We start from the raw sequence: 27,759 nt of genomic DNA on the forward strand, positions 1-27,759 counted from the left end.
CTGCGCTTCTGGATCATGTTTAGATATGGCTTCTTTTTTGACCTATAGAGTTTTAGCCGGCAACGGCGAATGGCACGGTGGATTGTGTTCACCGACAATGTTTTCTGGAAGTATTCCTGAGCCCATGTTGTGATTTCCATTACAGTAGCATTCCTGTATGTGATGCAGTGCCGTCTAAGGGCCCGAAGATCACGGGCATCCAGTATGGTTTTCCGGCCTTGACCCTTACGCACAGAGATTGTTCCAGATTCTCTGAATCTTTGGATGATATTATGCACTGTAGATGATGATAACTTCAAACTCTTTGCAATTTTTCTCTGAGAAACTCCTTTCTGATATTGCTCCACTATTTTTCGCCGCAGCATTGGGGGAATTGGTGATCCTCTGCCCATCTTGACTTCTGAGAGACACTGCCACTCTGAGAGGCTCTTTTTATACCCAATCATGTTGCCAATTGACCTAATAAGTTGCAAATTGGTCCTCCAGCTGTTCCTTATATGTACATTTAACTTTTCCGGCCTCTTATTGCTACCTGTCCCAACTTTTTTGGAATGTGTAGCTCTCATGAAATCCAAAATGAGCCAATATTTGGCATGACATTTCAAAATGTCTCACTTTCAACATTTGATATGTTATCTATATTCTATTGTGAATAAAATATAAGTTTATGAGATTCGTAAATTATTGCATTCCTTTTTTATTCACAATTTGTACAGTGTCCAAACATTTTTGGAATCGGGTTTGTAGTTTGATCCCTGCTCACAAGCAACACTTTTTGTCTCATCGAGCATTTATTCATATTTACAGAGACATGCAAAAATGTCAAGGCCACACACACTACATGTTACAAATGACAGGATAATATTTAAAGGGGGTTGGAGGTAATTTTGGGACAGGATCTTTTTTCCCTACCCGTCACGTTTCTACCCCGTTAAACTTATGCATGGATGCATATATAGCCAGAAACAATGAGTTTGAACCTTGCTCACAAGCAACACTGTTTGTCTCATCGAGCATTTATTCATATTTACAGAGACATGCAAATATGTCAAGGCCACACACACTACGTGTTACACATGACGGGATCTGTTTTACTCAACTGTCAGGATTCTACTCCATTTAAACGTATGCATGGATGCATACATAGTCCAGTACAATTAGTATGAAGCATGCACACAAGCAACACTCAGGGCTTAATTTTTGCCGGAACAATCGGATCCGGCACTTCCGAACTCCTATCATGTACCTCATTTGGCAGATCCCGCTCCTCAAGCGCTAGTGGAAAATGTTCGTGCTGACCTGTTGCGTGCATATATTCAATTAAAAAGCACTTATAATAATTATAATGGCAATAACTATTTTATTTTGATAATGAACAGGCTGTCATGTTGCTGCAAGGTGAAATATTGTGTGTGCACCAGTGCAATCGCTTGAGCTGTTACTTATAACGGCAGGAACAACTCAAAAAAACTCCAGGAATATTTATGGTCAAACAGATAAGACTGTGTTTGTATGTCATTAGATAAGAAGGCTGCACACTTCGACTAAAAACAAAACTTTGTGCTTTTGCAAAATAAGAGAAAATTTACAGGATGGGCTCTGTTATCTCCTTTCCTTGATGTCATTTGTGGAGCGCTGCGCCTCACAAACTGAACCAATTTCAGCAGCATATTGTCACCATTTATTCCCTTTCGTTTTGTTAATCTGTTAATTGTCAAATATTCGGCGTATTCCACGAATACATAGCGTATAAACGTTGATGCACTTCTGAAATGTGGGAAGTCTTCTGACGCGTACCCTGATAGCACACGTACATCTGGCTTACGTCTATTTGACGTCTGCATTTACATCTGGAAGACATCTGCAATACATAGTTTGTTCATCTGCAATACGTCTCGGATACATCTGGTGTCAGACGTCATATAGACATCTAGAAGATGTCTGTAAGATGTTTATGATTTAGAATGTATGTAAAGCAGCTCTTTCTAAGATGTTTAGCAGATGTTTTTACGCAGCAGATCTCCAGATCTTTAGCAGACATATTACAGACGTTCAGACATCTCCGAGACGTATTGCAGATGAGCAAACTATGTATTGCAGATGTCTTGCAGATGTAAATGCAGACGTCAAATAGACGTAAACCAGATGGATTGTGCTATCTGGGTATGCATGAACATCGCATGCTTGCATTATATATTGAATGGGACTTGTGGTGATGGACACTTCAGAGAGAGATATTTGTGTTGTTGGACAAGTTTTATTAAATGCTGCGAAATGACAGAGAAGACCTGATCAAATACGGTTAACAGATGATTAGAGGCTAATTTGTATACACTTTAGCCTCCACCAGCACGCGCTCACGCACTAAATGCCTGTGTAATTTAAGTTTGACGTTAAACTTCTCAATTGTACACAAATATTGTGGGCTGTGTTTTTGGAGTTTTACAAGCACAACATTGATTTATAATAAATTAAATATGACAATTAACTGTGCCTTAACCTTAACGCGCAATTGAACTAAGGTAAACTCGAAATAAAATCTGCGTCTAGCACGTTCAATTTTTTGTGTATTTCTGAGATTATTTTCCCATATCCGTTTCCATTTAGGCTTTCTTAAGCGCATTTTCAAAACATAAATGTTGGAAAGAAAGCCCCACAAAAATTGCCCATTCCGTTGCTGCTCCACACCCCACTAACTTGCCGGATCTGCAACGCCCCCTTGTTCCAGCACCTCAGAATTTACAAATTAAGCACCGGCAACACTGTATGTCTCATGAAGCATTTATTCATATTTACATAGACATTCTAAAATGTCATGGCCACACTCACTAAATGTTACACGTGACTAGGGTTGGGTACCGTTCACTTTTTAGCCGGTACAGGTACCAAAACGGTACCTGGAATTCGGTGCCGGTACCAAACGGTACCTTTTTTCGGTACTTTAACTTATTTCAGTGAAAAAAGTCCAAACCTCTCAATTCAAACATTTTGTTTAAATTTTACACAAAGACTATAGAAATAACTACAGCATTATTATTACAACCAGCTTATTCTATTTCCTCCACACACACATAATCATTTATTCATGCAGTGTGATAATTTACCTAAACCATGAGGCCTTCTATAATATAGAAAAACAAAACTAGAAGTCTACAAAAAATATTTTTAACAGCATCATTACTGAAAATAACAGATTGATTTGTCATATACATTTTTAACAGAGATACTGAAAGAATTGCATATAAATATATAATGTAAATGTGCATCAGTCTCCTGCTGCGCTGTTCACAGCTTCAAACTGCACCTTGATGGTTGGCCTCACTCACCTCTTTCCATCGACTGCTCTAATCTGTCACTAATAACTTTGTTTCAGGACTTCATGAGATGGTTTTATTCACTGGTGGACAGAAAACACAAAGCGCCTTAACAAACTTAAATGTTCAGCGCAGTGTTATGTGTGTGCGTGCCGGCTGCGTCTGAGCGCGCATTTCCTTAATGATGTTTAATTAACAAAGTTCGGGAGGAGCCGGAGCATATAATCAGCATGGCCGGTCTACTATCAGCAATCACCGCATCTAGACAATCAGCCCTAGCGAGCTCGATTATAAATAGGGGAAACGTTTCTACCCCCTTAAAATTTATGCATGGAAGCATATATAGCCAGAAACAAATAGCTTGATGGACGCACATAAGCAACACTTTTTGTCTCATCGAGCATTTATTCATATTTACAGAGACATGCAAAAATGTTCAAGGCCACACACACTACATGTTACAAATGACAGGATAATATTTAAAGGGGGTTGGAGGTAATTTTGGGCAGGATCTTTTTCCCTACCGTCACGTTTCTACCCCGTTTAAACTATGCATGGATGCATATTAGCCAGAAACATGAGTTTGAACCTTGCTCACAAGCAACACTGTTTGTCTCATCGAGCATTTATTCATATTTACAGAGACATGCCCTTACCGTCTTTTGTTTGTGCAGTGCCTCAAACTTCAAAGGCCCTGGTATTTTTGGCTTGTCTGTGTAGGGGTATGTTTCTGTATCCCAGCTTGTACAAGGGGTAAGCAGTCTGGCAACTGTATTGATGAACTTGTCCAAAACCAAACTTATTGTTTGATGAGGACCTTGACCTCCTTATCTTTTCCCAATGCCCAAGGCTGCAGTTTGGTCTGGAGCCGTTGGCTCGTTGGATTCGGTGTCTGTTTTTAAGCGATCTTAATTCAAATGTACTTTGAAAAACTTTGAAACACAAAATCTTGCGCAAACAACGTAAAAAAGCACGTCCGTCCTATTTGTAGTGTACTTCAGTGAACTGGTTATACAGATGATTGAATTCAAAGTGCTCCTACCTTCCCCTACAGCCTGCAATCAACTATTTGACTATCATTCGAATCCACCGAGATTTGGACTCGGATCGCTGGATTCAAAGCGCAGAGTGCTAACATTACACCATGGAACCTATGAAAAAAAAGCGTTGCTTGATTCAATTAAAACATGTCTGCATGCCAACTTTTACCGGGCGTGAGCGGTTTGTGGATTCGCAACTGTGTTGATGAACTTGTCCAAAACAAGAATAACTGTCTCATCTGTAGCCCAAACTCCTTGTCTTTTCCCGGCAGTCCAAGGCTCGTTGGTCTAGGGGCATGATTCTCGCTTAGGGTGCGAGAGGTCCCGGGTTCAAATCCCGGACGAGCCCAACTCTCTGATAATGTAGCTCTTTGCCGTTTCGGGTGCATTACTGTCCATTTTCATTGTGTCATCAAAATATTGCATCATCTTGTTTTGAGGTTTGGAAAAGGGTGTCACGTTCATGGTTTCTCCTTGTCTGCTTGTGAAGCTACCTGTCGGAGGCTAAGAACAAGACACGTCACTGGAGAATGCGGGCATCGATCCCGCTACCTCTCGCATGCTAAGCGAGCGCTCTACCATTTGAGCTAATTCCCCTACGAGGAACGCAGGCTGAGCTACCACCGATCTATACTGCCTCGTCTATACCTCCATCATATGTAAATGTTTAATATACAAACACATCACAGCGTACATGTTTTTTTAGTTTCCCGTTGATCGCGGCTGCTAATTTTAACAGTGACATCTAATTCAAAGGTTTACCCGAAAGGGGGCACCCGGATTTGGACCGGGGACCTCTTGATCTGCAGTCAAATGCTCTACCACTGAGCTATACCCCCTCATCGAGAAGCGCTNTAAACCACCATGGAATACAACTGTTTAATGTTCCAATACGCAGAAACATGCAAATAGAACAAACGTCCTCAGAATGCTGTAAAGTGCTACTGTTTGCTGTCTAACAATTTGTATAAGAGGTCATCAGTATGTGGTTAGATTATATCTTGAAGAAACAAAACTTGTTGTGCACTGAGTGCCCTTACCGTCTTTTCTTTGGGCATGGCCTCACACTTAAAAGTCCCCTGGTATTTTTGGCTGGTTGGTGTAAGGGTATGTTTCTGAATACCAGCTTGTACAAGGGGTAAGCAGTCTGTGGTTTGGCAACTTTATTGATGAACTTGACCAAAACCAAACTTATTGTCTGATGACGACTCCCTGACCTCCTTGTCTTTGCCCAATGCCCAAGACTGCAGTTTGGTCTGGAGCCATTGGCTCGTTGGTCTAGGGTGTGTTTTTCAGCGATCTTAATTCAAATGTTCTTTGAAAAACTTTGATGCACAAAATCTTGCGCAAACAACATAAGCACGTCCTTCCAGTTGTAGGGTTTTTCAAATCACTTGTTCTACAGATGATTGAATTCAAAGTGCTAACCATTATACATTCGAACCCGCAGGTTTCTTCGTATTGCTGACTCCTGCATTCCCCTACAGCTTGGAATCAACCATTTGACAAACGTCAGGACCCACGAAGAGGTTCCACAGAGATTTGACTATTACACCACGGAACCCATGCCAAAAGAATGTGGCTTGATTGAAATAGCACATATCTGTACACAAACTTGTACAGGGGGTGAGCGGTTTGTGGTTTGGCAACTGTGTTGTTTAACTTTTCCGAAACAAGAATTATTGTCTCATCAGTAGCCCGACCTCATTGTCTTTGCCCGGTGCCCAAGGCTGCAGATTTGCCTGAAGCTTGAGGCTCGTTGGTCTAGGGGTTCGAATCTCACTTAGTTAGTGTGTCTGTCAGTGCGTGTATGATTTTTAATGTATTGGTTATAGTTAACATGTTTTCATGTACAGCTGCTTTGCAACAAAGAAAATTGTGAAAAGCTCTATATACAAAAAAGTTGATTTAAGTTGACTTGAGTATAATATTTAAAGGGGGTTGGGGTAATTTTGGGGCAGGATCTGTTTTTCCTAACTGTCACGTTTCTACCCCCTTAAAAATTATGCATGCAAGCATATACAGTATAGCCAGAAACAAATAGCTTGATGCACGCACATGGGCAAAAGTGTATGTCTCATGATGCATTAATTCATAATTACATAGACATGTTAAAATTTCAAGGCCACACACACACACTACATGTTACAAATGACAGGATACTATTTAAAGGGGGTTGGGGTAATTTTGGGGCAGGATCTGTTTTACCTAACTGTCACGTTTCTACCCCTTTTAAACTCATGCATGGATGCATATCTAGCCAGAAACATTTAGTTTGATGCACGCACACAAGCAACAGTGAACGTCTCATAAAGCATTTATTCATAATTACATAGACATGCCCTTACCGTCTTTTGTTTGTGCAGTGCCTCAAACTTCAAAGGCCCTGGTATTTTTGGCTTGTCTGTGTAGGGGTATGTTTCTGTATCCCAGCTTGTACAAGGGGTAAGCAGTCTGGCAACTGTATTGATGAACTTGTCCAAAACCAAACTTATTGTTTGATGAGGACCCTGACCCTTATCTTTTCCCAATGCCCAAGGCTGCAGTTTGGTCTGGAGCCGTTGGCTCGTTGGATTCGGTGTCTGTTTTTAAGCGATCTTAATTCAAATGTACTTTGAAAAACTTTGAAACACAAAATCTTGCGCAAACAACGTAAAAAAGCACGTCCGTCCTATTTGTAGTGTACTTCAGTGAACTGGTTATACAGATGATTGAATTCAAAGTGCTCCTACCTTCCCCTACAGCCTGCAATCAACTATTTGACTATCATTCGAATCCACCGAGATTTGGACTCGGATCGCTGGATTCAAAGCGCAGAGTGCTAACATTACACCATGGAACCTATGAAAAAAAAGCGTTGCTTGATTCAATTAAAACATGTCTGCATGCCAACTTTTACCGGGCGTGAGCGGTTTGTGGATTCGCAACTGTGTTGATGAACTTGTCCAAAACAAGAATAACTGTCTCATCTGTAGCCCAAACTCCTTGTCTTTTCCCAGGCAGCCCAGGAGTCCTGCATCGGCTGTTGGTCTAGGGGCATGATTCTCGCTTAGGTGCGAGAGGTCCCGGGTTCAAATCCCGGATCGAGCCCAACTCTCTGATAATGTAGCTCTTTGCCGTTTCGGGTGCATTCTGTCCATTTTCATTGTGTCATCAAAATCATTGCACTCATCTTGTTTTGAGGTTTGAGAAAAGGGTGTCGTTCATTTCTCGTTTGCATGCATACAAGCCTTTCGTTCCATAAGACCTTGTCTGCTTGTGAAGCTACCTGTCGGAGGCTAAGAACAAGACACGTCACTGGAGAATGCGGGCATCGATCCCGCTACCTCTCGCATGCTAAGCGAGCGCTCTACCATTTGAGCTAATTCCCCTACGAGGGAACGCAGGCTGAGCTACCACCGATCTATACTGCCTCGTCTGAACCCATCTAGAATGTTAATTCAAACACATCCCAGCGTACATGTCTTTTTTAGTTTCCCGTTGATCGCGGCTGCTAATTTTAACAGTGACATCTAATTCAAAGGTTTACCCGAAAGGGGGCACCCGGATTTGACCGGGGACCTCTTGATCTGCAGTCAAATGCTCTACCACTGAGCTAACCCCCTCATCGAGAAGCGCTTAAACCACCATGGAATACAACTGTTTAATGTTCCAATACGCAGAAACATGCAAATAGAACAAACTCCTCAGAATGCTGTAAAGTGCTACGTTTGCTGTCTAACAATTTGTATAAGAGGTCATCAGTATTGTCAGATTTATCTGGTCGATCGAAAACTTGTTTGTGCACTTCAATTACTGTTTGGTATGGCTCGGCCACCAAATCAGACCTACGAAGACTACAACGGACAGTTCGTAGTGCTGAGAAAATTATTGGTGCTCCTCTGCCCACACTTCAGGACCTGTACGATTCCAGAGTGAAAAACAGGGCAAGAAAAATCATCATTGACTCCACACACCCAGCACACAAACTCTTTGATCTGCTGCCCTCTGGCCGGCGCTTTAGAGCACCAAACACCAGGACTTCCAGACACAGAAGCAGCTTCTTCCCCCAGGCAATCTCCCTCCTAAACAGATAACTGCTCCTTAAGAGCAATATTCCACTTCCACTACTCCTATAGTGTGCACTACTGTGCCTTATTATATCTACATCTTATGTATACATGTATATAACACTACCTCTACTTACTAAATTATCCATTTGCACAAGTGTACATACAATCTGTTAATATGTTTATTCTACTATATACTACCCGGTACAATGTCTCTTATATGTTATTATCCCCCATTTTCTGTAAAATAGTCTTTATTTTATATATGCACAATTTAGAATCTTTTAGACTGTAAATCGTATTATATTGTATTGTCATTGTGTTAAATGTCTGTACTAGAAGCTTCCAACACCAAAGAAAATTCCTTGTGTGTGCAAGCACACTTGGCAATAAAGCTCTTCTGATTCTGATTCTGATTCTGATTCAGTATGGGGTTAGGATCTATATCTTGAAAGCAAACAAACTTATTGTGCACTGATGCAAAACAGACCCACAGACAGACGCTTGAATTCATTTATAAAAGTTTTTGAAATCTAAAAATCACGCACGCATTGCACACACACACGCACACTCACACGCGCACGCACACACACGCACGCACGCACACACACACACGCGCACACACACGCACGCACACACACACACACACGCGCACACACACACACGCGCACACACACACACGTGCACGCTCACACGCGCACGCACACACACACACACACACACACACACACACACACACACACACACACACACACAGGCACACACAGGCTTTGGTTGACTATCCCCGTGGGGACAGTCCATAGGCGTAATGTTTTTATACTGTACAAACTGTATATTTTATCCCCTATCCCTAACCCTATCCCTAAACCTAAAGATCATAGAACACTTTTTGTATTTTTAGATTTGTAAAAAATATTGTTCTGTACAATTTATTAGCTTTGTTGCCCCTGGGGACCTCAATTTTGGTCCCCACGGTGACACGAGTCCCCATGTGTTGGTGTGTATTCAGGTTTAGGTCCCCACCGGGATATACAAACATGAACACACACACACACACACACACACACGTAGCAGTGTATTAGAAGTTTGTCTGCCGGCAGGCAAATTGGTTTGTATTTTGCTTGTCAGCTGCAGTCAGATGATATATGAGGAATTAAATAGCGTCTGACCTGTACAGCTGTTTTCCTCTAACCAGAATGGATCTGCAACTTTAAGCAGAGAATCAGATGAAAAATGGGCCGTGGTGCATGAGATCAGTCTTATGTATAGATTGAGTTTCTGTCTCATTTCAAGCACTGGCTCTTGATTTTCACTCACCTGGATACAAGAACTCAGCAACATTGAAATTCAAAGATTGCTATGCGAACGCCATGTTCAGGCGGTGGTTGAAACTGTAGAATATACTGAAAAAAATGATTATGTGCCTTAGTAGATTTTATGAAAAGAAATGATTAAAATAATATAATTATGTTCCTGTTTTTAACAAAAAAATGTGTTAAAATAACATAAAAATCTTGGGAATAAAATCTACTAATTTTGGTTGTTTCGATTTTAATTATTTTGTTTGAGTAATTTTAATTGAACAAATTATTAAGTAAATCCAACTAAATTTTATTATGTTAAACCCATTTAAATTGGTCAAATTAAGTTTATTTATTTATTTTGTGTTGAGACTACATACATATTTTTTGTAGATATAACTACTTTGGCAGTTGATCTGTAGTTCCCAGCATGCTTTGTATCTGACTGCAGTCGGAGATTAATTTTCAAGATTAATTGTCATTTTAAGTGTTTTTAGTAAAAGGAAAGACTTGTTCGTGTTTTTTGTTGATTTATCTTTGAGATTTAGGAGAGCTTTGGCTTTTTTTTAAGTTTGGTTTTTTTAAGTTGTTACCGTTGTTCAGAAGAGCGGTGCTTGTGCGTAGGCTGAGGGAGGCACACTATTAGTCATGAACTGTGTAATTTCACTTATTGAGCAGTAACTGTGCTAATGCCAGTACAGAGATCAACAGTCTCTTCTTACTTGACCATCTATGTTGTAAAAAAAATAGTAGATTTCAATATGAAAGAAAGTGATTTTTTGTTCAGCATAATTTTTTTTGTTTACTTTAAGTAACATTTACTTGATATTTTAACAAAAACTAAATGTATTTAATAAGTAGAGTTTACTTTATTCTGGTTAGTAAGTTGTACTTGAATTATAGCAGCAAATTTTATTTAAAATATCTGTATACCCCTATTGAAGCTGCTTGTTAACCAGTCTGAGATTAGGAACAGTTAAACTGGCTCAGACCAGCAAAGCCACTTTAGGCTTGATTTCGCTTGTTTGTTCAGCACATGCGAGTACACAAGTGAAAGCTGTGTCGGTTTAAAAGCGATAATATTATTATTATCCTTCTATAAAAGAGTGTCACAGGGATTAAGTGTTTTTGCATGCAAACCATGGAAGCGAGCTAGCATTCTTGCACTTCCGTTTCCATCGCCCGAAAGTCAATGGAGATTTCATGGGTTTTTGAATTAAGGTCTGTGGTTAAAAAGGTCTAAAGATTTTTATTCTTAATATAACATAAAACACAGCAGTAATGACCTGCATACCTGCTTTACAACATCTTCAAAACAGAAGTTGCTAAATGCGACTTCAAACATTGTTGGGGAACCTTAAGGTCACTTGGGATGGCATGAGGGTAAGTCAATTTTTAGAGAATTTACATATTTCAATGAACTATTTCTTCAATTTTAGAAAGTGTCCAATAATGGGCTAATCAAGAAAATATTGTTCTCAGCTGGGTAGGGTTGCACCAGTCATTCGTAAGTTCTTTCTCAAATGAGAATGTAAAGTCCACACTAGAGGCTTATTAACTACTAGCTTGTAACCAGTGTTGGGTAAGTTACTCTGAAAAAGTAATTAATTACTAGTTACTAATTACATATTGAATAGTGTAATTAGATTACTGTACAAATTACTCTCTCCAAAAAGTATTTAATTATTTATTACTAATTACCTTATATCAACTTTGATTAGTTAAGTGATTCAAGGATAGACACGAAACAACTCTTAATTCATTCAAATAAATAATATTAAACTACATAAAGTACTCTTATAAACTGACCAAATTATTACAAATGTGAGAAAGGTATGTTAATGCATGCATTTTAAAGTTAGAGTTTGAATTTTAATGTCAGTTCCACTATTGTATACATTACACAGTACGTATTTAGCTAAATTACATCCGAAGTAACTGTAATTAAATTACAGAAAAAGAAGAGTAATCCCTTACTTTACTTTTGAAAGGGAAAAGTAATTAAATTACAGTATCTAATTACTTAGTAACTAGTTACACCCAACCCTGCTTGTAACTAACTCTATACGTTATTCAGTTGCACCATTTGGTCTCAAGGCAGAACCAGAGCCATTGCGAGAGAGAGTTGCGTCAACTCCGTTGACTCCAATGAAACCGTTTTAGTTCCCGGTTGTTACTAGTAATGCACGGAGCTGCGTCTAAACAGACCAATTGTGACGAACTTAACCCATTTAAAGACGTAAGTTGTTTACTTAATTTAAAAAGAAATAAAGCATTTAAAAAGAAAACATAACTTCCTGGAACTATGTGAAGGACTTGAACTGCCGTTGTCGCGACTCTCTCTCTCAACGGCTCTGGACAGAAGGTAGCTAGTAGTTCGTAAGCTTTCTTTAAAGTAATGCATAGTCGTATATGACGTTTACCTTCAATAATCCAATAGCAGCCTTTAAATTTGTGAGCAAAAGTTGTGTTGTGAATTTCAATTCATTCTTGATTTAAAAGAATTTTACCTCACATAATAACTAAAAAAAAAAGTTGTTATTAAATAATACTACCTAAAGGGGTTATTGTAGAAGAGCTGCTAATAAAGTAATTTAATCACATAATTTTCTTTATTTCTAAAGGTAAGTAAGGGTAAATAGCATTATCATTTATGTTTAAAGTATTGAATTATGTCGAGTGAAACAAGCGCTTATTCATTTAGTTCAGCGAGTCTGTTATATTATTCCTAGAGTTACTCCTCACCAGAGGTTTCAGGAAATATTTAGTTTATACTGTACATAATGCTACGCTTCAATTAAAATAAAATGTGCAACGCAAAAATATTCAGTAGTGTGACAGTTGTAACATACTGGTAACATAACTTGGTAATGTGATCATGTACATTATGAATAAAAAAGCTTAAGTGATATGACTGGAGTCTTCTCAAGCCACACTCCCTAACTCCCATCCAACAAACACTGTAAGGTCCAGCAAGGGTCCCTTACTACTAAACAATACTGGGGCCCAGAATTTTCTTGGTACGGCCCTGCACGCAAATATTCACGCAGCACACACTCCTTAAATGTGGAGGTTGGCTGTTTCCTTTATTACAGACACACCTGACCTGTCACCTGTCTGTCTCTCTGTGCCGTGCGATTGATCAGAGGTCTGTAAACAGGAAATGAGTTGGCATTTCTCTGTAATGAAAAATACAGTTTCCTGCCCGCATTCACTGAGATTGACATTTTCCATTATGGCCTAAAAATGTACATATGTTTCTCTATGAGAGCGCCGTGTGCTGGTTTCTGCATCAGTTTTTTGGTCAGGTCATCAATCTAAGCCCCTCTCTCTCTTTCTCTCTCTCTCTGCACCGTTCACCAGAGTGATTTATTGAAACAGAGGTGGCGGAACCCAATGGTGCTGGGGGCCGGTAAATCCTGATAAAAACTTGGATAAAAGCAATTTAATGCCATCAGTCATGTAATACTGGCCTCTGTCATGGAGTGTATGTACTGAAGAGTGTGTGTGTTTGTGTGTGTGTGCGCTAACACATCACTTTTTTAAAAACAGTACTGCAAGACCACTTAGAAACTAAAGTCATCTGTCTGATTGAACACAAATGCTGCTCTGAAAATTTAATCGCCATAAGAATTACAAGCAAAACCTGTAAAATAAATTAATCTATATTATAGGACAATATATTATATTGTATTATACACTCTAAAAATGCTGGGTTATATTCAACTTTGTTAATGTACATTACAGTATTATGTAGTGTTATCTATAGTGACTTGATAAACTCTAGTAAATACATTTACTTTAACGTCTACTATAGCAAGGTTCAAAAACACTATAGTATTTGGGAATTTTACTACAGTTCACTATCACTGTAGTTTAACTAGGGCTGTCACAATGTCAGATTTTCACTTCATGGTTACCGTGGCCAAAATAATTCACGCTAACAATATCATCATGATATCTATTTACATTTTTTTATGACCAATACTGCTATCAGTCGAATTCATTTTTCATTTTGTTTATTTGTGTCTTCTTCATTTCTGGATAACAAATCACACTTAAAATGACAGTGTGGGCTTAGAGGGAGAGCTTGTAACCATTGTGTCTTTTAAGGCAAAAACAGGTGCTGAATTTTTTTCATTTACATCACATTATCACATATGTAGATTTAACACAGTATTGTTAATCATAGTTTTAAATGTCATGGTTATAATCAATACTGGCATATTGTGACACTAAATTATATTTTTTATGTGGGGTGTTGCAAATACTGTATTATAGACAAAATGATGCCTTAAGGGCCGAGTATCTAGACATATGCCCGGTTAACCGAAAATATATATCATGTGATTTATGCACAATTTGTGAGTGCAGTACGGTAAAATGCTGCTGCATCCGAAAGCCAGAGGGCGCTCTCGTGCAGAAACTCCAAATACGCACTGCAGAAGAAGACCATAGCACACGTAGTTCTAGGAAATGCCTAAGGACATGTTTTCATCACTGATCCTCAAGCCTCCTCAGGTATTTTCATGATAATAAAGTATATTTATAATGATCATGTTTGACGGATGTTGCTTTTTTAAATGCACGTTATAAGCGACTCAAACTCGCACTGCTTTTCGATCGAGCAGCATTTCCTACTGATCCCAGAGACGTGCTTCACAGACAAGCGACGCATCAATAAAATAATCGATATTTTGCATTATCGCAGCCAACTCGGTTTCAGCAGGATTTAGTGGTAACCGCGGTTAACCGGGCACATGTCTACGTCCAATCCAGTCTCTGATTCTTCAGTAGAAACATGCGGAGTGGAGCCAGATTGAGCATCAGCACTGGCATTACCAGTTAGTGACTGGTCCCTCGATGTGCCGTCTAAGTAGTGCATATTCCCTCAGGAAAATGGGGCACGCATGGTATGTTGAAAATGCTGTCAGGCACTGATACTATACAGTCTGTGAGAAAACATAAACTCAAGAAAATATTTTGCTGGCAGCCGGAATTAGACCAACTTCATGTTGTTGTTTGGATGATCAGGTTCTTGTTTCTCTGAAATTTGTGCAGTGATTGGACTATTCCCACCAGGTGCCCCTCCTCCCACATTGCTATAGGAGCTTTTCAATCAAAGCAGGTCACAACCAAGTCTTACCATCTGTCTGTGATAAATATCTTGCTTGTTATCACTTTTCAGAGATGTTATTTCTCTGTTAATGGTGTCGCACTCCGACAGGTTTTCTGGCTCCTAGATTGAGTGTGGCCTCTGAGGTCGTATCAAGTTCCATGACAACCATCAGTGCTTACAGGAAGAGGACATACCCTGCTCTTCAACATCGCTCTCTCTCTCTCTCTCTTTTCAGAACTCCTGTCTGGAACAACAAGAGGAAGGGAATCTAGAAGTGTGTGTGTGTGTGGGGGGGGGGGCTGGGGGGGTTGGGGGTTGCTGCAAAATTGAAAAGCAGAAAGAAAATGAGTTTTCAAACGAATTTTTGCCAGGGGAATGCAGCACGGCTGTTTGTGTCCCTCAGATGCCGAATGTTCGTGGAGGTGTTACAATCATTAGTCCAAATAGAGAGACAGTGTACCGTCTGTCTGAAGCGGAGAATCTACGAGGGCATTGGAGACACACTTTGCTTGTGGGAGACAGGTCTCTAAAGATACTGTAAGACACAAACCAGAGTGCAGCAAAATAAACCCATGATCAGGATGATACATGACCCCTTCGCGTCAAGTTGTGGTCCTGGGTTTATTTAGCGCTAACAACCAGCTGGCTGTACATTATCCCTTACAAAAAAGATGTATAGTAAGTTCAGTTTTAATTCGGTTGCTAAAAATAAATGTTTTTAATCATCATCACTGCAACATACGCATTTACATATCCTTTAGACACTTCATTATTTTGTCAGATAGTAAATATAATGCATATTTTATTGTTTTACTGCAAATTTCTTAATGTCTTTTATAAAGTTCATTTTTAATATTCTTCCTTTTTGTTCCATTTCGATGTAAGCTGGAATGGTATGTCTCTACTGCTAAAAGTTGTACTTGCAGTACAATACAGTACAATAAAATAAAATAATTTGGGTTCAAGCCCCGAAGAGCTTGATCCCTAAGTCACTGCTTGCAGCTATACTTTGAATTAAATTGATTTGTTCTTTTTCATCACGAGAGACCATTAGCTGTGTCATTTTTTAAATTTACATTTAAGGTCAGTTATTTTGGCATGTTCTGGTTTTAATGCACAGGACAGTGAAGTCCAGACGGGATAGAAATGAAGGAAACAGCATTTGAAAGTCACCAATAAACCAATGTAATGTGTTGATATGCTTCCCACAAGGCCGAGGTTCTGACCGAAGTGTTTTATAAAGTTACAAATGGGCTGGTCTGTCCATTGAGCCATTAATGGAATGGTAAGTACTGCTTATAGAACCACACCTGTTGTCTCTGAGAGCTGTGCACATTCAACGTGCAATTGTATACAGAATATGCTCTTCTTTAGTTGGATGCTATCGTTATAATCTCTAATGTATCAAATAGCCAGGACCTGTAAAGAAATAAGTCTGTTAACAAGAATAGGTTTGTTAGATGAAATGTTAAGGTTGAACGGAGGGAGAAATAATGTTACCTGTCACTCTGCAAAGACATTTCTTCCATCGCAGCGACATTTCCCCTGAGCATCATGGGCTAAAGTGCTTCACTCATGGGCACGATGGAGCTTTTAGGAACTGTCCGTTTTTCAGACTGCCGTCATCAGGGACTCTATTTGTCATGTTTCCATTACCTGCCAAAAACCTGTACCGCTGAAACCACTCAAGAACATAAACCAAGTGAGAACATGTTTACACAGAACAGGTCTCTTAAAACCTCATGATGGTGTTAGGGGGTTCCATGCTGGGTATTAAAGAAATACTTCACCCAAAATGGAAAATTCTGTCATCGTCTACTCACACTCTTGTCGTGTTAAACCTATGCTATTATTTTACTGTGGAAATATGAAATTATATTTTTCATACAAACTTGTCGTTGCCATATTTCAAATCTACTTACTATAGACGGTTTCAACGGTAACAACATAAACATTGTGGCCCAATTTAATGACTTAAAAATATTTTATGTGAAAAACGATTACTCAAAGGGTTTTCTGGGACTCAGAAACGTTCCTCTATGGCAGTGGTTCTCAAATTGGGGGTCGCGGCCCCCTTGGGGACCCCAAGGTGGATCCAGGGGGTCCACAGATTTTGTGTCATTTTATAAAGTATATAAATTTATCATGAATTTTATGCAATCAAACAAGACCAAATAAGACCACCAACCAAAAGACTTGATGTTCCAGCTTTGTATAACCGAATATGTTTAGCTTTAATTGAAATTGTAAGTTTTAGATTATACGTCTTTCTTTGGGGGTCCGCAGAGTGATGCACTCTACACAAAGTGGGCCTTACAACAAAAAAGTGTGAGAACCACTGCTCTATGGCATCTCTGTGAAACACCTTTGGTTTGACTTTTTGTCTTATTTATCCTGCACCATCTTGCTTGGCTCCTGTGTAAATAAGTTATCTTGAGGATTGTTATTAGCAAGGCTTGTTAACACAACTGAGATGACGGAGGTGCAGATTTGAACATAGCACTTTCAGTTATAGTCTGTCCCACGAGATCTCTGCCACTTCTGTGTGAATCTTTGAATCTGCCTCTGTAGTGGTGTGGATCTGGATTGTGCGTGAAGAGTTAGGTAAACTAAAGAAAATTTGGTTTGATCGACCAGAACAGTCTGCGGTATTTTTAACCCAATTTTTAGACTGTTGTTATGTGGACCAGCTGTTTACCCTGCGCTGATTTAATAGTGAGAAGGGAGAGAGGATTCGGAGCTAATGTACATTCATAATCTAATCAAATTGATAAAGAGTCATGCTGACTCTCTCATATTTCTGAAAATCAGCTCTGATAAATTTCATCTGAAGTATGAAAGCACTTTCATGGGTCACCCAGACGGGCCGTTTATAGCCGAATGATTAATGACATCTACAAACGAAGAACAGAAAATCACATATTTCCTTTTCAGACCCTTTAAGAGCAAAATTAGAGCCTGTTGAAAATCACATCACGTACAAATTTCATTTCTAGTCCTTCAAAACAATGATTGTCGACAGGACCAAAAAAAGCCTTTATTGTAGCGTATCCGATACATGAGATATATTTCAAGTTATACAGTAATTTAAGAGGCTAAACTCAATTTGTTGGCTGGGAAACGCATAGAGAGAATGTGAATTGTAAAGCACTCGAGTGCCAGCAGAATAAAACCAATACACATTTATTAAATACACTGTGTGAATATTAACACGAATCGTATTACTAGCAAAAACAAACTGTATTAAATTTGTGATTTACATAATGTCTTTGTCACCTGAGGTCTTCAGCGCCGTGTCAGGTCCCTCGTGCCCGAATCATATCTCAGCACTAGAATGGTGGGCTATTTTGCCTCAGGGAAGCGTAACATAATTCCAACCTCCTGGCGGCAAGTTTTGCGCCGGCAAGCATCCCTCACATTTTTTCTGAAACTGTACCTAGTTATTGTTATTATGTGATACCGAGAGGTCAAAAGCCCTGAAGTTAGATCAGTCCGCACTGTATGACACAGCATTTTAGGAAACTCTTTTATTAGATTTCCGCACATTCAAACACAGCACCGATAGAGGGAATAGGACCCGAGGGAGAGAAAGATCTGAAGGAGGAACGGGCTTTATGAAACTCACTATTGAAAAGGGAACAAACTGATCCTGCCAACAAACAGCCTTTGATAGAGCTGAACTCAATTGAATTGAGTCAAATCTAATTCCACTGAACTGAAAGCAGGCAGAGAAAGAAAGCCAGACAGCGATATGGATAGATGGTGAAAGGAGGAGAGGGCCCGGCAAAGCAGATTAGAGTCCCCGGGGATGTGGAAGCCCTCTGAACAGGTGTTTGTAGAGGGAAAGAGTGCAGTAAACTGAACTGTACCGGTGGCTTCAGTTCTACAAGTTCTCCGGAGGTGTGCGAGCGTGCCGTGCCGTTTGATGTTTGCGGAACCGAACTGATTTTGATGTGCCGTCCTGTGCGGATTCAGCGGGGGAGATATATCACGCGCATGCACACACCGAGATGGCCCTCTGATGTCTGCAGTTATTGACTTTTTCACTTTTCCGAAAGCTCTCACTTTTCCATTCGGGGACAGACCGCACACATATGCCTGATAGTGGCTGTCAGTCAAGAGCTTCAGCGGAGAGGAAGTCAGTGGCAGGAGATACAAGCCGTTATCTTGTTGTCAGGATGTTTGTCTGGCGAACACAATTAGAGTACATAACGTGCTGTATGCTTTGAAGGGGACGCTTGCGATTCAATGTTAAATTAAGCCAAAACGAAGGTGTAACTCGGCTAACGTTGTCAGAACGTTGGCTAGCGTTCTCTTTAATGTTCTGATAGATCTACATGATCAAAAGATTCAAAAGATTCTCTCCTCATTTACTCACCCCTATGTCATTCTGAACCTGTATGACTTTCTTTTTTCTGCAGAACACAAAGAAGATATTTTGAAGAACGTTGGCAACCAAACAACACTGAACCCCATTTTCCCAGACATTTCTCAAAATATCTTCTTTTGTGTTCCAAAAAAGTCATACATATGTGAACTATCCCTTTAAGAGTGTTTTATGAATATTTTTGATGTTCTAAAAAGGATGTTAAAACATTATTCTTACATTTGACTTCTGTTGTATGAACACAAAACCACTGAGACATTTCTCAAAATATCTTCTTTTGTGTTCCAAAAAAGTCATACATATGTGAACTATCCCTTTAAGAGTGTTTTAATGACATTTTGTTGTTATAAAAACGTTTTTAAAACATTATTCTTACATTCTTTAAGTGAACTATGCCTTTAAGAGTGTTTTAATAACATTTTGTTGTTATAAAAACGTTTTTAAAACATTATTCTTACATTCTTTAAGTGAACTATCCCTTTAAGAGTGTTTTAATAACATTTTATGTTACAAAAAAGTTGTCACAACATTATTCTTATATTACTACTGATGCGTTTAAAACGCTCTCAAAAACATGTTCATAACTTAATGGAAATGTTAAAAAACATATTTTTGCTAGCAGGAAACAGACAAAACTAACCAGAATATTATTGTTTCTATTGGGCTACCAGAGGTGAGGACAAAACAAAATAAAAACCAAAATGTGTTTAGTCTTTTGAAACAGTCCAACTGTGTGTTAAACATTGAGAGGAACTTCACTGAGTCTCCACGCTTGTGAAGTGAAGACGTTAACCTGATGAGAGCCGACAGGAAAAGGTGAACAAAAGGAGAACAGAGAGAGAGAGAGAGAGAGAGAGAGAGAGAGGGGTAAGGAGGCAGTGCTGTAAAAGGGCAGATCTCCACCTATCACCATTCTTGTTTTGTTCTGTCTGTTTGTCAGAAAGATGAAAGAGTTCAAACTTCAGACAGAAATCAAAGCCTGTCAATACACACCCACATCACTGCAAGTCTAATAGAGACATCATCACCTGTGAGAGCAAAACTTGCATGAGTTACATCAGTCCAGTTAACATATGCTGATACACAGATGGGAAGGGGGTCACGTGAGGGGGTCAGATCCAGTATCACGTCCACATGGATTTATCTGACGTGGATGGAAATATCTTCAGCTGCTGTTCTGGCTTGGCGTAAGCATGAATTTTGTGTTATTTTGATGGCATACCCTCTCATATTGACTGAAAGTAAAGCCCATCTAAAAATTAAACTATAGCAATATTTTTTTGTTAAGTGTGCTCATAAACCTTATTTCATTTTTACATCTGAATCAGGAAATGTGACAAATATAACGTGTTGGTTTAATGATTTCTCTTGAAGTACTATTTAGAAAAGATCTTTAAGTTTCCAATCTGACTTCTGGTTATCTGTTAAAGGAGTCATCGGATGAAAATTCAAATTTTTCTGCGTTTAAGTGCTATAATCGGGTCCCCGGTGCATCTAGTAACCCAGAAAACGTGAAAAACACGATCCCAGTAAGTTTGTTTTGATGAGCCTTTCCCTGCAAGGATGTGAGAAATCGAGCTGTTCAGATTTCGCTCCTCCTAAAAGCAGGATCTTATTATAATATTACCGCCCCTTAATCTACACAATTCCACCCACTGCGCTGCTGCCATTGTTGTTTTCACAAGCGACAGCGGTGTACGTGACGCCATGGCTAAAGTTCGTGGACAACATGCAATGTAGTCGCTGCACAGAGTCCTATCCTCGGAAGAGACAGGAGTGGATTTATTTCATTTTTAGTGGAGATCCCTCAGAAACCATAAGTAAAAACCTGCTTGTTTGCGCGAATCACTTCAAGCCGGAGTTCTTTATTAACCTGGGACAGTACAAGCAGGATTAGCTTCAAAGTTGTTCCTCAAGAGTGATCGAGACCGACTGAACGAGACAAAGCTGCCGATGTAAGTAATATTTATCAACAGTCTGAATTGACGTATATGTACCGTATATATAGGAGGATAACGTTAGCATATGATAGCGAAGGGAGCTAAGTCACTCACGGGCTAAATAGAACATTCAAAGCCAGTGTTAAACTTACTTTTTATATATTTATGTTATTTGGCAAATGGGCACTTGGAGTTTAGCTGTATGTATGTTAATACATTATGTGCGTTAACATGTTTATCTGCGGCAAGCTGTTTGTTTTCCTAATGAACAGGGGCGAACTCTGCTGTTAGTTTCGTTTTAAACGTCTCGAATCATTCGTCCTTAGGCTGAAAAATCTGTCACATCATACTAGTTATGCTCTCACGTTGTGTGTGTAACGTTATAACTTGTCAACGACACGCGCTAAAATCCACGTAATTCCGCTGAGATCTGCAGGTGCGCACTCTGTGGATTTTAGGCTAGCATACACGCACAACGTGAGCGCTGTTTGCTGTGACAGAATTTTTTAATCTCTGGACGAATGATTTGAGACGTTTAAAATGAAACTAACCACAGAGGATTTCAGGAAACATAATTTAGCTAAACCATTGCCATGGCAGTACTACACGTGTGTTGTGTTGACACGCCAGACGGAAGGGGGGTGGGGTTCGCTGTAACTCATTATCATTTAAAGAGACATGCACCAAAACGGGTTGCTGTGAGCACAGTTGTTTTTGACGAGGCAAGAAGGGTTTTGTTTACACAGCCATTGAGTGTTTTTAAGCAAAACATGTTCCAGACATTTCATGAAGACCCTAATAAATCATACCAACTTGTTGAAAGTGCTCATACGATGAGTCCTTTAATTGATCTGAAAAACAAACTATTTATGCTGGATGTTGTTGTCACTGACTGGTTTCCATCTGTTCTGCTGAGAAAATCGAATGTTAAAGAAGAAACACAATAAAACGATACAAAAATGTTGAGGGTGCACACCCACTTTGCATTCATAGGTTTTATTTTTTTACTTCTTTAAAAAAACATAATTTCTTTACAAAATAAAAAATAAATTAAATACATATTGCAGGCATAGGCGACCCTTGTTTTTTATCCATTCACACGTCTCTTTAACTTCCGCTTCATCCCCTCTCACAGATGACATCACCAACATAAGTCACACGACAACACCAACAGAGCCAATCCGGTCGCTGCAAAGACGCAATCCAAAGCGGTGCGACTTCCAAACTTTTATCTGAAGATAAAACCATCAAGTGTTGCATATTTCGAAGACAGAATATATTGTATCTGTTAACAAGTCCAGGCAAATCAACTATGTCAGGACGGAAAATGCATGAAGCTCCTCACAGCCTCTCGATGTCTCTGTATTTTTTGCGTAGGATGGAGACCTGGTCTTTGAAGAGCACGGGATCCAAACGCAACTGAGAGTGGATGAGAGGCATGAAGCCAAACCAACTTGTGAAAGAGTTCATGCAGGACTGACGCTGTGCAAAGTGGTCTGGGTCAGCCCATCGAGACGCCTTAGAGCCCTAAGAGAGAGAGAGAAGAGAGAGAGGTGTCAATGTACGGTTCGCCGAGCAGATTATAAATGAAAGCTGGAACATGTTACTGGAATTGGGCTGCATTTTCGAGGACTCGAACAGACAGAACAAACACAGTGTGTTCATTTCACGACTCAGAGAACAGACAACAGTTATGATCATACCTTGAGTAAAACACCAACAACGAGCCCCTTGTTGAAGGAGCTTACAAGTAACATTAGCTGGTAAAGTCTAAACCACGCCTGCATGCACCGAATATCTTTTAATGTACTAAAGAAAGTAAAATGAACCATTTACGTTTTCGTAAGCAAATTATACGTAAAATGTATAATATTAAGATTTAAAAACACTAGTGTCTAGGAATTTTTGTAATGTTTACTGTAGTAAATAATTAAAGTATACTTGACGATTTTTCACGTGGAAACTAATTCAAATGTGCGACAAATTTAATTTATAAAGCTATGTTTATAAAGGAAAAGGTTAGGCTTATTTAATGTAAAACTAAAACGGCCAGTAGGTGGCAGCAATTTTTTCAGTGAAAGTCAGTGAATCATTCAACCGATTTGTTCAAAACGACTAATTTATTCAAGAACGAAGCAAGCGACTCACTGAATCATTATCTCGTCCGAGTCATTCAAAACACAAATTTAATTAGGAGAGAAACATCACAAAAAGGCAGATGTAAGCCAGAGCCGTTGAAAAACAGAGTTACGACATTCGGTCTCACCGCCGTGTGGTCACGTGATTCATTGAGCGCTCAATAGTTCCAAACAAATCCATGCTGTCAACCTATTTGAATGGATTGTAGCGGGACAGACAACAGCAACTATATTTGCATAAAATTTGCTAAATATATTAGCACATTGTGTACACTGATTACTATGTTGACTACATTTATGGCAGTATTTTGTCTGGGGAGTAATATGAATATGATCTATGAATATAAGATATGTCCACCAACTCGTTAAAATATATAAACATGTCATTATTAACCAACTGTACAGCAAATGCGTTTGGGAGACACTGAAATGAAAACGCTTTAGTGCAGTGTTTGGAACTATTGATCACTCCATGACACGAGTTCCTTCCGCATTCCATTCTTTTCTTCCAACGGACGTCTACGCGAGTGTTGTAATTCTGTTTTTCAATGGCTCTGATGTAAGTGTTCAAATGAACATTAATGTGCATGTGCAACATTACTTACGATACTACAATACCACCGATTTAAAAAAAAATGTTAAAGTCCCCGTGAACCCGAAGCTGCGATCGTTTTTACTTCCATATTCTGACGCATCTCATTTGAAAAGGAACTTCGAATGCAGAAATTAGTGGGTGGGGCCTTGCGTCTTTCACTGCAAATTGATTGAATGTATAAAAACAGCTGTTGCATTTTGAAATGAAACTGGCAGCAGACTGACAGTTGAAGGGGAGGAGTTAACAGATGCTCCGCCCAAGCCGTCTAATTTAAATCATTTGATGGATAGTCATTAGAGGGCAGAAGTGCATTTTCAGATTTTAATTGAAGATTATGAGGGCACACAAATTTTAAAATGAAAATGGTCCACATTGATAAGCTATTTACTATAAACGCTGCAATATGTCATGAAAACATAGGAATTGTAATTTTAATTTCACTGGGACTTTAAAACTTTGGCATCGCGATGCTACGTTGCACCGGTAGGGGGAGAGTTGGGTAAGATGAGACATTTTTACTTATGTGGTCCTCATGATGAAACAAATGAGGCATAAGTGCAATAAAAGTATTTAATCTAATTTCAGGATGTTTCCTATCAATCTAAATCACAAGAACACATCTATGACATATGGTTTTAAAAATATGTCGTCTTATAAAATAGTGCTCCTGTGGCTCAGTTAGGGGTAAATTAATCCGAGTCAGGGGGTAAATTGAACCATATGGGGATATACACATGCAACTGAATTTGAATTAAAACCATGTTTTTAAAGATTTATCTTCTAAAAAAGTAATTCAATCATTATTTTTCCCTTTCAAATACTAATAGTTATTTTTTTAAGCTAACTTAAACAAAAACAATCAAACAAACTTCACATTTCAATATCTTTAATTTGCAATATCTTTCGGGTTTGCATTTCTGAAATAACTTGTCTTGTGAAACACCAAGGTTGTAACCTTCCAAAAACAGACTAAACAGAGTTTGTTGATTCAAAATAAATGAATTTCTGCTCTCACCATGTCTGTTTTTGTAGATTCTCGGCATTATAGAGTGCTTTTTTAATGCCAAACATGTTAGGCCATTAGTGACTTAAATTGGAAAAAATATATTGTATGAGTAAAATGCTTTTCTGACTTAATCAGAAAATATTAAGTGTACTTTGGTGTACACTGTCCAGAAACTCAGTATACTAAAGTAAGCATGATAAACTAAAAAGTTATGTGATATTTCATTGAAATTAAATTGGTTTAAAAATTAGAAATTGAAGTTAACTTAAGTGTCAGCCCTGGCTCAAATTAACCCCATTTAACCCCATTTGGCTCACTTTGCCCCATAGCTGCCACTTTGGAAAAAAATTGCTAGATTACAAATTCAGGCTACTATTTAGCCAAATTATTTGCATGGTTTTATATGTTGGTAAATCACCAACATGCATCATAAATATTTTTAGACCTGGATACATTTGCTTTGATGTACCAGCCATTACAGCTTTTAAAGTCAATTTATGCTGTCAGATTCTCCCATGTGCTTCACATTTGCACATTCTGGCAGAAATAACGGGTGATTCCAAAATGTACGGTCAAATGACAACAAAGTGTTCAGGCGCTGAGATACAGTGAGTGGATCAACCCACTGGCTCATCTCACCCCACTCTCCGCCTACACCGTGCAACCCTAGCTAAGGAGTGTAATGTTATGAGAATATTCATAAAACAACCAGAAATGAAATAAAGTAGAAATATAGTACAAAAGAATATAAATAATAGATAAAGATCTTTGAACGCAAAACAGTGGTATAAACACAGTGGAGGACGACAGAGAGAAAGATGCGGCAACCTTCCCGTCAATCATTAATCTCGTCTTTCCATGCAGACATTCATCAAACAGCCCAATACTGCTGAATCAGGTGCACACATACAGCCCCGGGGCACATCATCCATCACATGCCACGCAGGCGTTTCTGACCTCGATAGGGAAATCACACACTCGCCTATTTACAGTGACACACACACACATTCGCACCTGCTGCATCATGGTCTCCTTGTATTGTTTCTTCTGTGTGACTTTGATTGGCGGGAGCTTGGTTACCGCGGAGACGAGGAAATTCATGAGGATGTCCTCACAGTTGGCCAACTGGTCCACCATCGAGAGCAGGGACATTGGCAGGTAGTATGTGTAGAGATGATGATAATACCTGAGTAAAAATAGAATGATTAGAGATATTACTGGAAAAAGACATTAAAACAAAACCAGGAATTCTAAGAAACATTTGAGACAAAACTGATGTGTAAAAGAAACTTAAATGACAGCTTTATTTATTGAATATAATGTTCATCTAGGTGAGAATGGACAGTCATGGATGACAGAGAGAGAGAGAGAGGACAAAAAGTGCCCTGCCGTGAGAAACTCTGAAAGACAGATGTTTTAATTTCTGTGAGCGACACTACCAGTTTCTCTCACTGTGCTTATTAAACCAAATCTTTTCTAGCCCGCAGACGTTTCCTCTCTCTCTCTTTGAGGGACAGCCATCAGAGCGTCTCTCAGGCCTGCAGGTGGCTTATCTCACTTCACACGTTTATTTATGGATTTTCCTCAAGCCGCGGGTCACTTTGCAGGTGGTATGTCGGCTCGCTGACCGGTAGCAAAGCGGTTAATCTGTGTGTCGGCCGTGTGATGTGTCAGTTTGAAGGTCTGTTTGTGTATGGCACGTTTGCTGTGTGAGTGATAGGCACAGAGACCTTCAGCTAAAACAAACTGTGAACTCCATCTCACCTGTGCCATTTATCGTTAAAATACGGCCAGTGAAGCTGTCAGAGGGAACATTTATTACCTGCTTTAATATCAGCCTGTCTCTGAGCCATCTCTGTATCGCATTTAGCTTTACAAGCTCCTGACTCTGACCTCACAAGCCTCTTGTTCAGATTCCCGCGCCCTTTTTCCATCAAAATGGTGTTGGAGATGTTAGTCTGGAACTGTGCTGTGTGTTCTGGGTTGGATCATCTCTCCAACGCTTAATGTTTACATCTGGTCTCAGATCAGAAACCAGTCCTGTCAGTGGGGTTGGGTTGACATACCGTATTTAACACGCTACATACGTTTTTAAGGTGAAATGAAAGACTTGTTATCATAAACAAAACTACATTGTAAATGTACAATTTTCTGGCAGCTGGGGCACCGTAATTTTTTTTCCCTGTAAAATTACAACCCCTGTCTTTTTCTGTAATTTTTATGTTTTTTTTTACCGTATTTCAAAGATAACAGAACAGTAAAATTCTGTAAAAAAATTTTTTTTACAGAGTATCTTCACTTAAATTCCAAAATTGAAGCGGTCAGAAGCTGGAAATTCAAGGCCTGTTCACAGTATGAACAATAACGAAAATAACGAAATATAAAAAGTTTTAAAATCATTATAAATTTAAGACAATAGTGGAGTCTACCACAACAATAACATTATCATTGGCACTTCTTTCAGAGGTTTTTCTTTTCCAGCTGATGAGTCATAAAACATTGATATTTTTTCTGAAAAAATGTATGCAGCCTAAACATATTTTATTAATTTACTTTATGTATTTACATTTATTTTTATATACATTTGATCATGTTATAATACATTGATGTGAATGCGAATATAGTTAATGTACACTGTAAAAAACTGTAATTTTACGGAATTTTACTCTTTTATTTGACAGAATTTTCAGTAAAAATACATACACATTCAAAACAGACCACAAATTTACGTTGGTTGTAAAATAACATGAAAAACGTAAATAACATGTTACTTTAGTTTTTTTTCTGGCGCTCCAGATTCCGAAATATTACCCTTTTTTTTACAGCGTAGCATTATACACTGCGTTCCAAATTATTATGCAAATTGGATT

General features: G+C 38.9%; 1 protein-coding gene and 4 non-coding genes across 5 annotated transcripts in view; 1 reads left to right on the forward strand and 4 right to left on the reverse strand.

The window, feature by feature from the left end:
• Positions 1 to 4,631: 4,631 nt before the first annotated feature.
• Positions 4,632 to 4,703, forward strand: trnap-agg (transfer RNA proline (anticodon AGG)). The gene has a single exon. It is a non-coding gene; the product is annotated as a tRNA-Pro (tRNA).
• Positions 4,704 to 4,878: 175 nt separating this feature from the next.
• On the reverse strand, positions 4,879 to 4,951 carry trnaa-agc (transfer RNA alanine (anticodon AGC)). The gene has a single exon. It is a non-coding gene; the product is annotated as a tRNA-Ala (tRNA).
• Positions 4,952 to 5,121: 170 nt separating this feature from the next.
• trnac-gca (transfer RNA cysteine (anticodon GCA)) lies at positions 5,122 to 5,193 on the reverse strand. The gene has a single exon. It is a non-coding gene; the product is annotated as a tRNA-Cys (tRNA).
• A 2,459-nt stretch (positions 5,194 to 7,652) lies between these two features.
• trnaa-agc (transfer RNA alanine (anticodon AGC)) lies at positions 7,653 to 7,725 on the reverse strand. Its single transcript has one exon. It is a non-coding gene; the product is annotated as a tRNA-Ala (tRNA).
• A 14,399-nt stretch (positions 7,726 to 22,124) lies between these two features.
• The window catches only part of LOC130551302 (exostosin-1a-like), a 35,764-nt gene continuing 30,129 nt past the window's right edge, over positions 22,125 to 27,759 (reverse strand). The window contains exons 10-11 of the mRNA XM_057328876.1: positions 25,904 to 26,075; positions 22,125 to 22,677 (exon numbers count right to left, since the gene is read on the reverse strand). Coding sequence (XP_057184859.1) covers positions 22,492 to 22,677; positions 25,904 to 26,075 — 358 coding nt within the window. The 3' untranslated portion in view covers positions 22,125 to 22,491. The remainder of the gene's footprint in view (positions 22,678 to 25,903; positions 26,076 to 27,759) is intronic.

This window comes from Triplophysa rosa, unplaced genomic scaffold (genome assembly GCF_024868665.1).
Source record: "Triplophysa rosa unplaced genomic scaffold, Trosa_1v2 scaffold89_ERROPOS2046630+, whole genome shotgun sequence".
NCBI classification, from domain to species: domain Eukaryota; kingdom Metazoa; phylum Chordata; class Actinopteri; order Cypriniformes; family Nemacheilidae; genus Triplophysa; species Triplophysa rosa.